The sequence below is a fragment of the Onychomys torridus genome, chromosome 2 (genome assembly GCF_903995425.1).
Source record: "Onychomys torridus chromosome 2, mOncTor1.1, whole genome shotgun sequence".
NCBI lineage: Eukaryota > Metazoa > Chordata > Mammalia > Rodentia > Cricetidae > Onychomys > Onychomys torridus.
The window spans coordinates 38,898,604-38,915,549 of record NC_050444.1 but is presented as its reverse complement, the minus strand read 5'-3'; the positions used below and the strand labels follow the sequence as shown (position 1 = coordinate 38,915,549).

Here is a 16,946-nt window from a genome sequence, read left to right as displayed (position 1 = left end):
TTGTGGGAAGAGACCTGCTTTGAATTCATATATGGAGTGTACTTGTTCAATATATGGCTTCTTTTGCACTGGGGGCATCTTTATTTCAGAAACTCTGGCAAGTTTCAGAGTTATAATCCTTCAGTTAAATATTCTTTTGTGTTTGCTTGGTGTGGTGGCACAAACCTTTAATCCCCACACTTGGGAGGCAGAGCTAGGTGTAGATCTCTGTGAGTTAGAGATAGCCTGGTCTACTAGTAAGTTCTAGGCCAGTCATAGCTACATAGTATAACCCTATATCCAAAACAAGAGGCTACTTTATAAACCTTGTTACCTACATTAAAATAGTTCTTGCCAACTGTGGCTAAGTAGAATAAGAGTAAAGGTAGTGGGGTTAGTTATAGGTGACTTAAAGGCTAAAGAGAGGACCCATTAAAACGCTAAAAGGGGTGTCAGAGTTGAGGGTATGCAGAACTGAGAACTCTTCTTTTTTTCTTTTTATTTCTTGACAGGGTTTCTCTATGTAACAGCCCCCGATGTCCTGGAACTCACTCTGTAGCCCAGGCTGGCCTCAAACTCACAGAGATCCACCTGCCTCTGCCTCCCGAGTGCTGGGATTAAAGGCGTGTGCCACCACCACTCAGCATGCCTTCTGTTCCTATGTATATTTCAGGTGTATTTGAGCCCACTTAATAAGGTGACTATTTCTCCCCCCTAAATTATTTTTTCCTTTTGTATCTTCATATCCTCATAGGTTTAGAAGACCAGAGCCCTTGATGCCTTTTCCTAATAGATGAGGTTATTTTAAATGTGGCCTACATTTCTTATTTGAAATGTGTATTTGAACATGTTAGAAAAATTATTTTCATTTACTTACTCAGGATCGAGGAGTGCTAAGCCTATCTCAGAGGCTTATGGCAGAGTGAGCTTCCTTCCCAGGTCTGTGGGATTCTGATTCTGGTTGCTGCTTCTCAGAGAGAGGGACTTCTTCATTGAGCCGCTGCTCCATGTTAGAATCCCTTCCCTCTTGGCTGCACAGTGTTGGTCTGTGAGGATGAGTGAGGGATTCTGTTTGTCCTAGCCTAGAATTGGAGGATCATCATCTCTGCCCTCGTTCTCCTGGTCAGCTACTCCCAAGAGCTCCTGCTCAGGGCTGGCAAAGTTTACTTTTCCTCTTAGTACCAGGAGCAGGCCTAGGGTTGATGAGTGTGTGGCTAGTTGTTAGCTTAAGGAAGTTGGAGTCATGAGTTGTCAGAAATACCCTAGCTAATGTGGAGCACGCCCCATCAGACATTGGGAGCAGAGTGATTCAGTGTAATTATGGGACAAGTTTGTAGTGAAGTGTGGATTTTTGAATTGTAAGGAAATGAAGACAGTACCTCTGTGGTTTCTCTGTTAAGTAGTAATGTTTATCAACTTCATGTTGCAGTAATCATATGAAACAGAGAAAATGGATTCTGTCAAGGACATTGAAACTCAAAATACTATATTCAAAGTAACGAGTCCTTACCTAAGAAGTGTCGAGTTTTGTATGTGGGTGTTATGTTTTAGAGATGGGGAAACATGACTTTGATATTGTATTGAGATGTTTAGGGAAGCGTATTGTGATGACTAAGGGCTGTCCTATGTACTTATAGCTAACCAATTCTGCTGCTTCCTTGTGGACTGAATTCCTTTTGTTTACTTTTGGTCTTCTGATGGAGAGAAACTAAAGAGCGTGGGTCTTCACTTCTTACCCCTAGGTCTTTTAGGAGGATACACTTCTTAATGAAATAAAGCCGAACAAATTGTTTTTAAATAAACACCTGTTTTAATTTTTTTTGTTTTTTTGTTTTTGTTTTTCGAGATAGGGTTTCTCTGTAGCTTTGGAGCCTGTCCTGGATTAGCTCTGTAGACCAGGCTGGCCTCGAACTCACAGAGATCCACCTGCCTCTGCCTCCCAAGTGCTGGGATTACAGGCATGCGCCACTACCGACCGGCCTGTTTTAATGGTTTTTACTACAGTTCAGTGTTCTTTATTCACTAGAACTCTCTGTCTGCCTGTCTGTCTATTTTTGGTGTTTCACTGTGTAGCTCTGGCTGTCCTGAAATTTGCTCTGTAGACCAGGCTGGCCTTGAACTCATAGAGATCTGCCTGCCTCTGCCTCTTGAGTACTGGGATTAAAGGCGTGTGCCACCACCACCTGGCCTAGAACTCTTTATTTAAGGTCCTATAAAAGCTAAGCTATTATAAGATGTCTTAGTAGGTGAATGGACAAACTTATTTATCCAGTGTGTGTGTGTTTTGGGGGTGGGGGGAGCTGCTTAGCAATACAAAGGAATGAATTGTTGGTGCACATAATTTGTGAGACTCAAATGTTCTGATAAGGAAAAGATCCATTCTGAAAGTTACCTTTGTACATTTCTATTATGTGGTGTTCTCAAAAATAACAAAGTTATAAAGAACTTGCCCAGTGGGTGTAGGCTGGGAATATGACTAATAATAGATAGCAAGATGGGTATGTTTTGATGGTGGAGCTTCTCAAAAAATTAACTGATTATAGTGATAAAATTTTAACAACTATACTGTAGTGGTTCTCAACTTTCCTAATGCTGCGACCCTTTAATACAGTTCCTCATGTTGTGGTGACCCCAATCATAAAATTATTTCATTGCTACTTCACAACTACAATTGTGCTACTGTTATGACTCATAATGTAAATATATAATATTCAGGATACCTGATATGTGATCCCCAAAGGGGTTGAGACCCACAGGTTGAGAACTGGAGCTATACACCAAAAGAAATATGTGGATAGCAGGAAAATTAAACCCCCAAATGAAACATTTGAGCCCTTGAAAGATGCCTGGCCATTTCTCAGTCCTGGTGCAAAGGTGCTAACTATTCTGTCAAACATGTTTGACCAAGTAATGCCTTGTCTTTACCTTGTGTCTGTTGAGGTAAGATTGCATGTAATAAAATTACTCTTTTAAAATGTAGTGAGGTTTTACAGTCATTCTGAAGTAATTTCTCCCACATTCAGCTCTTCCAGAGCTGCTGGAAGGACAGTCGCCTCTGTCCCTTTATGGGCAGTCCTCTTACAGCCTGTGCCCCTGTAAATTCTGGGGTGCCAGTGTTGCCTTTTGATTTTGATAATTTTCTTTCAGAGTAACTTTGTGATATTCTTTTTCTGTTACTGAATGGTGTTGCATTGTTTTGAGGTACTGTATCTGCTAACAGTTGATAGATCACTTGAGTTATTTCCAGTTTAAGATCATTATGAATAGAATTGCTGTAAGCCGTAGGTTCTCAGCCTGTTGGTTGCAACCCTTTTGGGGGTCAAATGACCCTTTCACAGGGGTTGCCTGAGTCCATTGGAATACATAGATATTTACATTACAATTCATAACAGTAGAAAATCACAGTTATGAAGTAGCAACAGAATAATTTTATAGTTGGGGGTCACCACAATGTGAGGGACTGTATTAAGGGGTTGCCGCATTACGAAAGGTGAGGACCACTGCTGTACATGCTCGTATACAGACCTCTGTGAATGTGCACTGGGTAGATAAATGCTTAGGAATAGGCTTAGTTGGTCACATAGTGTTTTGTTTTGTTTGTTTGTTTCTAAATCTGTGTTTCAGATTAAAACTGTTTCCAAACTGTGCCTTTTTCAATAACATCAGAAAAGCACAAACTTTCCAGTGCTCTGAACTCCCATCAGTTTGTGGCTCACAGTTTAGCCATTCTCAGGAATGCGTAGGTATTTCAGTATCTCAAAGAACTTGTATTGTGAAATCACTTTAAAAGAGTTGCAAAGGGCCAGCGAGAGTACCTTTCAGTGTGTCTCCTTCATAATTGACATTTATGTAATCATGGTCCAATTATAAAAGCTAGAAATTACATCAATACGGAACTGTCAGTGAAATTATAGATAGTATCTACATTTTGCCAGTCCCCCCCACCCCCACTGCCTTCTTCCTGTTCCAAATGCTGTAATACATTTAGCTGCCTGTCTTGTTTATTGGATTTATTTATTTTTATTTGTTCTTGCCATGCGTGTGTGCTTGATGTGTAAGTGCTGGCTCTGGCATGCCAACTTTGGGAGTCGGTCCTCCCCTTCCATCATAGTATGTGATAGGGGTTGGACTCAGGTGGAGGCTGGGGCAGCACTTGCTCTCACCTGCTAACGCCTCTCGTAGGCCCATCAGTCTTTACCCTGCCATCTGTGACAGTTGTCCATGTATTTGCCTATTTCAGTCTACATGTGTGTGCATAAGCTTTTGTGCATTTTCTGTACCACCCAGTCCATCCATCCAACATAGTGCATCACTCAACGGTTTTTATTTTTAAATTTTAAATTTTTATTTATTTGTTTTTTTTTGAGACAGGGTTTCTCTGTGTAGCTTTGCACCTTCCCTGGAACTCACTCTGTAGACCAGGCTGGCCTTGAACTCACAGAGATCCGCCTGGCTCTGCCTCCCAAATGCTGAGATTAAAGGCGTGCGCCACCACCACCTGGCTCTTAATGGTTTTTATTATTATTCAGAGTTATACCAAAAGGCAATCAATTTTAGAACATTTCCACGTTGAATTTCGTTGGTACTATGGTAAACTGTGCATGTCTAACTTTATGCCTACATCATACACTTGTCTAATTCTGTAGTAAGTTTTGAAATTTAGATGGCGAAGTCTATTTTCTTTTTCTTTTTTCTTTTGTTTTTTTGAGACAGGGTCTCTCTGTGTAGTTCTAATGTTCTTGAATTGTAGACCTCTATGCCTGCTTCCCAAATGGTAGGATTATGGGTGTCTGTCATGATCTCTCCTTGAACTCTCCAAGATTGCTGTGATAGTCGAGTTATTTATTTTACTATGAGTTGATCATCTTCATCCAAATATGGTGTGATTTTCTTTGGAATTGTATTGACCCTATGGGTAATTTTGGTACAGGCATCATCTTAACAGTATTGACTCTTCTGATGATCTGGCGTGTACTGCCTATCCACTGACTGCTGATGTACTGGTGTGTACTGCCTATCCACTGACTGCTGATGTACTGGTGTGTACTGCCTATACCCACTGACTGCTGATGTACTGGTGTGTACTGGTGTGTACTGCCTATCCACTAACTGCTAATGTACTGCTGATGTACTGGTGTGTACTGCCTATCCACTGACTGCTGATGTACTGGTGTGTACTGCCTACCCACTGGCTGCTGATGTACTGGTGTGTACTGCCTACCCACTGACTGCTGATGTACTGGTTTGTACTGCCTATCCACTGACTGCTTTTAGTTAATATCTCTTACCAGTATTTTACAGATTTGAGTATCAAATCCTGTAAATACTTTGCCAATTGTATCACTGAGTTTTTCATGTTTTGGTGCTATTTAGATGCTATTTTTAAAATTTCCTTTTTCTTTTTTTAAATATGTTTATGTGTGTGTGTTCAGTGTGTGTGGGTGCACATGTGTACCTGTGTGTGGAGGCTAGATGCTGACATTTTAAGTTTTCCTTAATTACTCTCCACATTTTCACTGAGGCAGGGTCTCCCAGTTGAACTCAGAGCTCACTGCTATGGCTAGTAGAGACAGCTAAGGCAGCTTTTTCCAGGAATCTTTGTTTCTACAGCTTCTGAGTGCTGGAATTACAGCCTGGTCTCCATTGCCTCCCCAGCTTTTCGTGTGTTCTAATGATCTGAGCTAGTCCTCACAACTACTGCTTCCCTGGCAAGTGCACTAACCACTGAGTCATCTTCCCAGCTCTTTTCCTCTCAGTGGTGGGGTTTGTTGTGACATTTACAGACATGTGCATTGATTATATCTTAACTCCCCTCCTCACCTCAGCCCCATTACTCACTTGATATAGGGTGGGTGTTCATGTTGCCACAGGACAGAGGACAACTTGTGGGAGCTGATTTCTTTTCACCATGTGGGACCTGGATATTGAACTGAGGCTAGCAGTGGGTGCCTTTATCTGCTGCCTCCATTTCTGTGTATATGTGTGCGTGTGTGTGTGCGCGTGCATGCGTGCATGCGTGTGCGAGAGAGAGAGGGGGGGTAGTATGTGGGCATTCACAAGTCGTGGTGTACATGTGGAGGCCAGAGAATAACTCAGGACTCAGTTCACTCTACCTTGCTGAGGTGGGTCTCAATGTGTAGTTCTGCATATTGCAGGCTGGCTGGCTTCCACAAGCTGAGCTTCCTGGCAGATTTCCTGTCTCTTGCTGTAGGAGAGCTGGGATTAGAGATGTAATCTATTTTTCTATGTGTATCTTGGGCTCAGGCTATTTAGGCTTGTGTGACAAGCACCTTTTTTGCCAGTAGGGTCTATCTCATTAGCACATTTTTCTGCTTATTTACCTTGAAGCTCTTAGCCATTTTCTAAGCTAAGAATGGCCTAACTGTAACATGAGGCTGTCATTATTTTGAGCTTTGGACTCCTGGGTGTGTTCACACGTGATTTGGACTGTTCTGTGTGGTATCCTAAATATGAATCACATTCAAAGTATGTCCCTGAATGTACTGTTCTTCCTTGTAGATAATTTTTATATCTGTGTTTAAGTTCACTTTTATTGTTATCCCAGTGTTTTGGGAGGAGTAGATGACAGGTTTATTTATATATATGCACTTTCAAAACTTGAATTCTATAAATATACAAATCTGTTTCTGAGACTGGTGGTTTGACCTAGTTTGCACATGTCAGACCGACATTCTACCAGTTGAACTAGGTATTAGCTACTTAACAGACACAGCAAGTCTATTGCTAGGTAATACACCATCCCAGGGTAATGTTTTAAAACAAGAAGTGTGTACTGTTTTGCTGTTCTTCAGATAGAGATTTTTGAGTGTTTTGTTTGTTTCTGGTTGTTTGTGTTTGATGCCTTAGCCTGATGTAGTATGAGATGTCTCCACTGGCTTCCATGTACAGCCCAGGGAGCTTCAGTTTCTTATCTTTAGATCTCTCCCTAGCCCTGGTCAGTGCCATTGTGCTATGGCAGTTGGTTTTCCCTGCAGTGAGGTGATGAATGATCAAAGAAGATGGGGCTCATGTATTTGTGAAGCAGTTCTGGAGTCCTGTATCATGTCCTAACAGTGACTTAGTCTCACGTGAGGTAATATGTGGACCACAGTATCGAAGAGACTTGGGTTCCACAGTTTGAGGGAGAGTTGTAAAGGGTTTGTGTATGCATTGTAGCCTCCTGTGAACGTGCTCTGTTCTCTGTTTTCAGGAGAGCTCATGGTTGGGATAAAGGTCACTCTGACTTACTTTGGGTTCTACTATGTTTACTCTATACTAAAGAAATTCTGATTTCTGATCGGTCAATGGGTATGTTAATATGGCTTTGATAGAATGTCAAAATGTATGTATCTTAATTTTAGTCCTAGTTTTGAGTCGATTTCACAGTCTCTTTAACGTGTTTAGTGAAGGTACTCCAGATCTACAGCCAGCATCTAGTCACTGCAATCTGTCTGTCTTAACCTCTTGATTTCTAATTTGTAAATGTATTAAGTGTAAGAATAATTGTAGAAATGTGTTTATTGAAATAAATGGATTATTTTTCCCTCTCAGCTGATTTGAATAGGATGCACAGACAGAATGTAGATGCCTACCATAACCCAGATGCAAGGACACATGAAGATAAAAGGGCTATTGTGTCTATAGACCAAAACTTAGCCACTTCAAGTGCTGAGAACCTAGAAGACTCTGCAAATAAAAACCCAGGTTTTTAATCACATTCTATATTAAAAAACATTTCTAATGCTGTTCAGTAACATTTTACTTCTGTTGTTTAGTAAAATTCCTACTGTGATTTTGAGAATTTGGTACTATGAATTAGGAAGTATAGAGTATTTTCTTTCTTTAATGTAGTTACTTTGAGAAAAAGTGAATAGGGAACAGTTGCTTCACAGTGGGCGTTTCTTCCCAGCTCTGTAGTTTGCTGTGTATATGTAGCGCTGCTAACATTTTCCTTTCCATACCTGAGAGGATCTTTCTTTCCATATATCCGCAGTTTACTTCTCATACCCATGACTGCATCAGTGAGAAAGTATTTGGTGTGTTATGATAAATTATACAAGAAATTAGTTATGTGATCACTTGCCTTCCACATAGTTAAAAAAAATGAAGAAACTGTAAGTTCAGTATCAGATCTCATCTCTGTTGATGAGTAAAGCTAACGTCCATTAAGCAGCATCCATAACCAAGTTTCTGTAAGTTGAAATTAGTCAGTATCTTTTTTAAATGGCTTGCTGGGAAAAGTTGGCATTATCCTTCTTTACCATGTATGTATGCGTATCTGCTATACATTTAAAAACTAGAGCAAATGTAAAGATGGACATCTCGCACTATGTATCGATGCTGATAAAAGTGAGTGTGTACTATAAAATTCGGCTTTTGCACTTTCATAGTTTTTTTTTTTTTACTGTGGTTTTGATTGTTTTTACACTTTCTTAGAAGTTTTGATTATAGGAAACATTTTTACAGTAGGAAGTTTTTCTGGAATATTCCTGACTAATCCTGCAGTTGAGTTTTACCACTCATCCGACTTAGTGGCGAACCACCAGGTCAGTGGGGTGATCACGTCACTGTCCCTCCCGTCTGTGGCCAGCACTTGGAACGTGGTTGTGTGATGGCTTGTAGGCATCCCTGCTCATTGTTTGCACTGCGCTTATGTGGAAGATTTTTTTTTTCTCCTTTTTTGTAGTCTTTTGGGACAGGGTTTCTCTGTATAGCCCTGGCTATTCTGGATCTCACTCTGTAGACCAGGCTGGCCTCAAACTCACAGAGATCCGCCTGGCTCTGCCTCCTGAGTGCTGGGATCAAAGTTGTGAACCATCACTGCCTGGCTCACAGTAGATTTTTACTGTTTGTGTCTAGCTTCAATTTTTAGAACTTTAAAATTGGACTCTTTCATTTTGATAACATTGTTTTTTCTTAGTCTGAAATAGTTCAGTGTAGAGCAGGAACAACAAATACTTTTTCACATTATTGTGCTAGGAGAGAAGTTTAGCTCCTCTGTTTATTGATGCTCTTTGTGGCTGCTGCTTCTGGAGTCGGGCTTTGGGTCTCTCCCCATTTCTTCCTGCACAGTAGTGTTTGCAGCTCTCACGGAGCTTAGTGCTTACTCTTTCTTAAGCATTTGCTTACTAGGCATAGACATGGAAATAAACAATTTCCGTGACCCCTTCCCAAGAGAATAAACCTGATTGAACATGCCCAGCAAATTCTGACCTGTATTGTTTTTCTATATTATCTCGGATTTTCCTCTGGGGGTGCTAGTGATATCTTAATCTTCAAGATGTTCAAGCTATCATAAAATGTTTAGTTTCCTCATTTTATATGAATTGAAATTTCCTACGTTTTCTCTCCCTAAGAACTAACCTTAACTAAACTTTGTAAATATAAGAATGTATCCAATGCTACCTAATTTGTGCTGTGCCATATATATGTGTATATATATATGTATATGAGTGCTGTGTGTATGTATGCATGTATACATATAGGCACTTAGCTGTATATGTGTACATATAGATGTGCTGCTTAATATTTTTAAAAGGCTTTGGGGAACTTGGATATATCTGAAGTTTTCCCTAAGTTATGCTTTTAAGCTCTATTGTCCTCTGATATATTGTCCTAATTGGGCCTTTTTTGTTGTTGTTTTGTTACTGTTAGACAGTGTCTCACTATGTAGTCCTGCTTGACCTGGAACTCACTGTGTCACCAGGCGAGTCTTAAACTCATAGAGAGCTAGCTGCCTCCTCTGCCTCCCCAGAGCTAGGAGGAAAGGTGTGCGCCACTGTGCCCAGCCTCGATAGACCTGGTGTTGAGTCCTTCATAGTGATCTTTCTGGTGAAAAGTGGAGACAGGAGCTCACAGTGGGGCTGTAGCTCTCCCGTGCAGGAATTACAGGTGTATACCACCCTGCCTGGCTCCTGCTTGCATTTTCTCTTACTGTTGGTTCTTAAGTGAACTGCTATGAAATCCAGTCCGAATGTGGCTTCAGCTGGTTTTTGTGGTTGCTATGGTAGCTAGTTACATGTCTATTTTCTAATAGTATTAACTCCCTAAACTTTGAAAAAAGTTGTTTTTTTGCAAAAGATTTATTTCATCTAATATTTTTTTTCTTTTAATTGTCACAAAAATTCAAATTTTGAGGGAAGTTAAGGTAAAAACCAGCACTTATTTTGCTATCAGCTTTCTATGGTGCCTGAGATTTAAAGAACCTTGTAGGCTCGGTTTGCTTTCGGCAGACCAGTTTTTTTTTGAAAAAGTTCTCATGATGTTCCAGGCTTGATTGGACTTCCTGTTAATCCAGTCAACTGAACGTTAATGAATTTAAATACACAGGCAAAGGAGACCTGAATTGCTAAACTGCCGTGTAGTTTCCATAAACAACACAAAAAGGAGAGCAAACAGGGATGACAGCAGTAAGAATGGGTCAGTAACTGAGCATGGTGACACACACCTCTAACCCAGCCTTAGGAGGCAGAGGCAGGAGGATTGCTGCAGCTTTGAGGCTAGCCTTGTTTACATAGTGAATTTCAGATTAGTCATGGATACATAGTAAGACCCTCTTTCACTAAACAAAACCAATCAAACAAAAAAGAATAAATCAGTAAGTTCAGAATAATATAAAAAGTTACGTGAGACTTTTAAGTTTTACATATATATGTATATAAGTGTTACATATCTATGTAACAGTACAATATATATGAATGTAAATGTACAATGAACTTACATTTATGTCCCTTCAAAAGACACTCTGTGTGTACTACAGATCAAAGGCTTGTGCATGCCAGTAAAGCGGTAAACTCAGTAATTGTAGAAGTAAAACCTATTACGGTTATTTAAATTTGTTAATTATTTCATAGTTGACTTCATAGCCTGTATTTAAGCTATAGATATGAAGAATTTTGGACTTAGCAAAATTTTTAAAAATAATTTTTAGAAATTTCTGATAGGCATATAGATTAATAACTATCCTCTCCCCCCATTTCCCCCCTGAGCCCTGGGGATTGAATCCAGGACCTTACATATGCTAAGCAAATGGCCTGCTCCTGAGCTCTATTTCAGCCCCTAAGAACTGTTCTTAAGTAAAGGCTATTCATGTCTATTTTTCCGTCACGAACTTTACTCTGTTAGCTTGCACATGCCCCGGTGTCTTCCCGCTGGTGTAGACAGGATTTCCAGCTCCTCACTCGGATCCTGTCTGCTCTCTCTTGCTGCCCTCCATGCACCCCCAATGTTCTTGCCTCAGCCTTCCGTCTCTGACCTTAACCCCGGACGGACTTCTGTATGTGGTACTGTTTGCATAATATGGGTTTATTAGTACATTGTTCCTTTCCTAACAGTATGTTTCTGAAAATTGTCTTTTGAAGGTCTTGTGCAAACACAGAGCTCTCCCTTTGCCCGGGGAAACACATTTGGTGAGCCTCCCACGGAGCTTCAGATTAAAGAGCAAGAATTATACAAGAATTTCCTTCGTTTCCAGGTGAAAGGCTTGTTTGGTTATAGTTCCAACTCTTAGTAATAAATATAAAATAAACTAAATTTGCTGGTATTTTATCCACTGTGCACGAAATTCTAAAATGCCATGCAGTTATCCATAATGTCTGGTTTATATCAGATACAGCTATCACATTGTTTCACTCAAATCTGAATCTTTTCTAAACTTCACTAGAAGATCAGTAGTTTTTATGAATGTTGAGATTTGTTAAATTCACTCATGCTTATTTAGTGTAGGAAACAAAGGCCTGCCACCCTCCATGGGTAGGACGTCCTTGTCTCAGCACAGACTGGAAATAATCAGAAGTTGCATTTCAGTGGAGTTTGGTGGTACATGTAATAATTTCAGCACTCGGATTGAAAGCCAGGCAAGGTTATATGAAAAGATTCTGTCTCAGGAAATAGAACAAAACAGATTTACACATAATATAATGACATTTTGCAATTATTTGCCTCTTTTTGAATGTAGGTGGGTAGCATTTCAAGTAGTGGAATGTTCAAACTATTCCCAAGAAGGTACTTAAGCAACTGGTGTTTTTGGAGCATTGAGCTGGGGGAATCCACAGTATTGCCTTAGTGCTAGTGGGAGAATAGGCCTGTGGCTGAGATGTCTGCTCCGAGGGACTCAAGTTCTTTCTTTCCCTCCTTCCCTCTGCACCTGGACTACACACATAGCTCAGAGTGCCTGGTAAAATTTCCTTTGATGTAATTTTTTTACATGCTGTTGTTTTTTTACTCAGAGTCTGGTACAGCTGCCTGTCTTTGCTTACAGAAAATGTCTAGATCTCTTAGCCTGACAGTTAAGGCTTCTAATCTGATCCCATCTGCCAGTCAGATCCTCATAGGATCACACTTGCCCGTGCTCCACTCTCAGGTATTGTGGACTCTACAAGGAGAAGTGGTCTAATGAAGGTCGACTTAAGAAGGATGGTGCTGGCATTAACGCTAGGATGTATCAAAGGGGTATTGGGTGTTTTCTTGGAGCAGTGACAGTGAATGTGTGGAAATGATCGACAGAGAATATGACAAGTATCACAAGCCCCACAGATATCAGTCACTCAGGTCAGCAGGTTGAGGGTGGTGCAGAATCAGCTGTTGAACTTGAAGGAGCTTGAGGTGGTTCTGTTACCATGACAACAGCAAGTCAGAAATGTAAGTTTACTCTATTTTATTTAGCACATCTACCACGGTTTTTAAAATGACTTTATTCACAAAGTACTTTTAGTTTAGTATCTTATTAAATTTCAGACTCACTAGAGAAATTCTGTGTTTTGGGACATGCAGCTCAGCACAGGCAGATTGGTTTGTCCACAACAGCAGAGGTAAGCTGCTGGGAAGTCTTTCCCTCTGAGAGCCATGAATAAGAGAGGAGGCTTTGACTGTTATTCTGACCCTCAGAGCTCCTCCCTGCAAACCCTCACTGTACTTCTGAATGGACTCCTCTTGAACGGTGACTGTATTTCTGAATGGACTCCTCTTGAACGGTGATTGTTCAGCTATTTTCCTTAGCGGTCACAAAATCCCCCTTGTCTTCACTCAAAGCTAACACAGAATCCTAAGAAAATGCAAAATAGCTAGATGGTGTTTATTATTACTGTCAACAGTATCTTACAAGCCAAAAAAATCCAAGACTTAGGAATTGAAGTAAATGTTTTAAAATTTTGTTCATAGAGGCGAGAAAGGAGCTTTAGCCAGTGATTTGCACAAATACGTCATAGTTAATGCATTAGAAGCCTTGATGCTGTTCAAATTGAGTAACATTTGTGGATAATTTTCAAGAAAAGCTTTAAAAATAAATTAAAAAAAATAATTCAATCAAAAAGTTAATTTAAAATTGGCACATTTTATAAGGTACTTTTGTGTTACATAGTTTGAAAACTGACCTAGACGATAGTTTTCTTCTTTTAAGAGTTACTTAGATGTATGGTCTGTTAATGCCTTACATGTTGGCAGTATTTGATTTTAATGTAGCAGTTACCCTCTGTAGTGTTTTCATGGCAGAGGGGGAAGAAAAATCCAGGTTTAGTGTAAGTGTTTTCTGCTGCGTCATCAGTGTGTTTCTGGATTTGTGGTCCTTGTGAGTGTCTGCATATTGCTTGGTACTGAGTGTTAGGCTGCACATTTAAATGTGTTGTAAGTATTGGGAAAGGCTGTCGGTGGTAACTCATAGTTCATAGAGGAAGATTCAAGTTCTCATGTAAAATACTGACAACGTGCAACCTTAAAGCTACAGGAAATTCAGATTGCATGAAATACCTTCTATATTAAGAATGTGCAATCCAGAGTGACATCTGTAGGAGACATAATCTCAGGGCGAGCTTCCTGTGTCCTAGCTCCATCCTCTGCACACACTTGGGATTGAGCTCAGGACCAGTGTGTGCTGAGTGCAGGCTCTATCTACTCCTGAACCACCTCCCAACACTGAAATTTCAGTTCTTCTTAAGCTGCCAGTAGGGAGGAAAGCATTGTGAGGAAATGGTTCTTTCATAAAGAGGCTAACATACTCAGTTAACTCTTGTGTGGGAATTCTCTTCAAGTTCAAGCACACTGAGATACAGTGATAATTGTAGAATAATACAGCCACAGACATTTACTCAACACTTCTATATAGGAAGAATTAATATGCTCTTTACATTGTTTCATTGGAGTTCTTTGAACACTTGAGAAGTGAACATTAATAACTACTAGATGAGAAAACTGAGGACAAGTCCATTTCTTCAGTTCACACAGTCTGTAGTAAGCAGGGATGGCAACTGACTGGCAGCTTTTAACAGTATCGCGCGGCCTTCTTAGTCAAATCAAGGACACCCCCAAACAGAGGGACTTGCAAACAGAAGGTGTGCTTTGAGTCTGTAAGAGTCCCGGAAAAAGTGGCGGCGCTCTAATTTGTGGGTAGTTGGGCAGAATACTAACTGATCCTCATCTTCAGATCGAGGAAAAGAAACAAAGAGAAGAAGCAGAGCGCGAGAGGCTGAGAGTGGCCGAGGAGAAGGAAGAAAGGCGGCTTGCGGAGCAGAGGGCAAGGATTCAGCAGGAGTACGAGGAGGAGCAGGAGAGGAGGAGGGAGAAGGAGGAGGAGGTGCGTGCGTGCGTGCGTGCGTGCGTGCGTGCGTGCGTGCGTGCGTGCGTGCGTCCAAGGGACACGTCTGTGTTCCCTTGAGAAAGAAGCGCTCTGTGGTGCATGAGAGGGCTGCTGTCCTGAAATCCGTCTTTAAGCACCCCATTGTTACTGCCATAGTGTAGTATTTTACTGGGATCAACTACTAATTTAAGAAAGAGACATTGTTTTTAACTTTAGACTGATAAAAGATGTCTGCTACTTTATTACGTAAATAGTACCTTCATTTGGTAGAACACTGTCTTTTATATATTCAGTTTTTACTTTTAGACAGAGTGACACATTTTTAAATGTACTGCAAATGAATGTGTGTCTTTTTAAATTTTAAAGCAAAGACTAAAGAATGAAGAACTCATTCGGTTAGCTGAAGAGAGACGAAAAGAAGCAGAAAGAAAGAAGAAAGAAGAGGAGGAAAAGCATAACTTGCAACTTCAGCATTACTATGAGAGAGAAAATACGGTCGGAGACGAAACAAAGGTATGTCTCGATGGAGACGCGTCAGGCCCAGAGCGCATGCCTGCGGAGTCGGAGTAGTTAGGGAAGGAGAGAGAGGAGTGCTGCTTGTCTGTCCTGACCTTTCACCCCAGTGCCAGCACGCTGTTGACCTTCGTTTGTGAGCCGCTGCCACAGTTGGAATTTTGGCTGTTTTCAGTCCTGTGTTTGGCTGTGCTGCCTCCGATGTAGCCAGTAGACCAGAACCCTGTGAACTGTGGCCTCTAGGACTACACAGCTGCTTGCCAGAGTGACTGGCTGCTAAATATTCTAACAAGTATTGGGCTTGACTTTCAGTGATCTAGTGATTCATTCTTTGTTTTCTGTATTATATTGGAAATTAAATGTAAGCACCAAAAAGACTGCTTTTGGAGTCCCTATTTCTGACCAGCACAGGGCTGATGTTAAGAATTGGTACATGAATCATAAATCACAATTGTTAGACAGGGCTCTCTTCTCCAGAAACCTAATATGGTCTTATACAACTGAAATAATTTGACTGTTTTGTAAAGAGTATTTTATTAAAAGCAATACTAATCTGAATTTCTTAAATGGTCTTGACTATTGGATATAGTTTGTATAAGTATTTGTATGTACAGAAAGGTTTTTGTTGTTGTTGCTGCAGCATTTGAGACAGCCTTCCCCTGTGGTTCCTGCTCTTCAGAACAAAATGGCAAGCAAGCCCCAAAGACCTCCTTCAGTCAACACCATCATAAGCTCCTTCATTCATGTATGGACTTTTCATAGCATGACTCTTGAGTTACTTGGGATGCAGTACTTTGTCAGACTTCTGAATGTTTGCCTATTGCTTGGCTTGTGGCTGATAGCTATTGGTGCCCTAAAGCTTAGTTCTTACAGTGCAGGCTAAGTCATAATTCATAAGACATAGTCTCTGAGGTGGTATTTATTTGTCTCAGCTCCTTAAAAAGATCCTTTTGGTTGTTGATGATGTTGTTGTTGTCATTTGTTTGCTTTGAGACAGGGTCTCATTCTGTAGCCCTGGCTGTTCTGGAATTCACTATATAGACTGAGCTGACCTCTAACCCACAGAGATCTGCTCGTCTCTGCTCCCTGAGTGCTAGGATTAAAGTTGTTCACCACCATGCCCGGCTAAGAAAGTCTTTCGGAAAAAATATGTTCTAACTAGCTGTGGTTACACTTGTGGAGTCTCTAACCAGCTGTGGTTACACTTGTGGAGTCTCTAACCAGCTGTGGTTACACTTGTGGAGTCTCTAACCAGCTGTGGTTACACTTGTGGAGTCTCTAACCAGCTGTGGTTACACTTGTGGAGTCCCTTATGTTTTAGACTGATCTACAGTCAAAAGGAAGCAGAAAAGTTGGCCTTTAAGTTGGTGCTTGAGCAGCCAGTGGGAATTTGGTGTAGAAGACAGAGAGGGTATGGACTTTGAGTGTCTGCAAGCTATGGAGGGCAGGACAAGCCATGTGGAGCATCTTCTGTGGTTTGGTTTGGCCTGGCCTCATGATGTCTTTGTGCAAAGGCAGCAGGGAGTGGAGACCCTCTGCAGTGTGTTGGGGTGGGGTGAGGGTGTTAGAGGCTTTACTCCATGGGCCTGTGGACTGCAAAGATGTGGACCACCAGCACAAGCGTAGACATGTGAAAAGCATGTTCTTGGATTCCACTTCTGAGAGTCCGATCATGTGTTCTTGCTGGGGTCCGGTAATGCTGAAGTGGAAGGGCGTGGGCTCTTGTGCCTGTCTAATGTTCTCATGGGCGGTAAAGACCAAACACAGACAGGAGGCTCTGTGCAAGACCAGATGTGAGACTGAGGACTTCAAACAAGGCACTGACACCAAAGTGACCCAGGGCACTTCAGGGAATAGTTTTAGGTTTCTGGTGATGACTATACAG

The 16,946-nt window shown here is 41.0% G+C and overlaps 1 protein-coding gene across 1 annotated transcript in view; it reads left to right on the top strand.

Moving 5' to 3' along the window:
• Cspp1 (centrosome and spindle pole associated protein 1) overlaps nt 1–16,946 on the top strand; it is a 91,114-nt gene that overhangs the window by 59,301 nt on the left and 14,867 nt on the right. Inside the window, exons 19-23 of the mRNA XM_036178531.1 lie at nt 7,531–7,683; nt 11,340–11,452; nt 14,396–14,545; nt 14,915–15,061; nt 15,702–15,806. Coding sequence (XP_036034424.1) covers nt 7,531–7,683; nt 11,340–11,452; nt 14,396–14,545; nt 14,915–15,061; nt 15,702–15,806 — 668 coding nt within the window. The remainder of the gene's footprint in view (nt 1–7,530; nt 7,684–11,339; nt 11,453–14,395; nt 14,546–14,914; nt 15,062–15,701; nt 15,807–16,946) is intronic.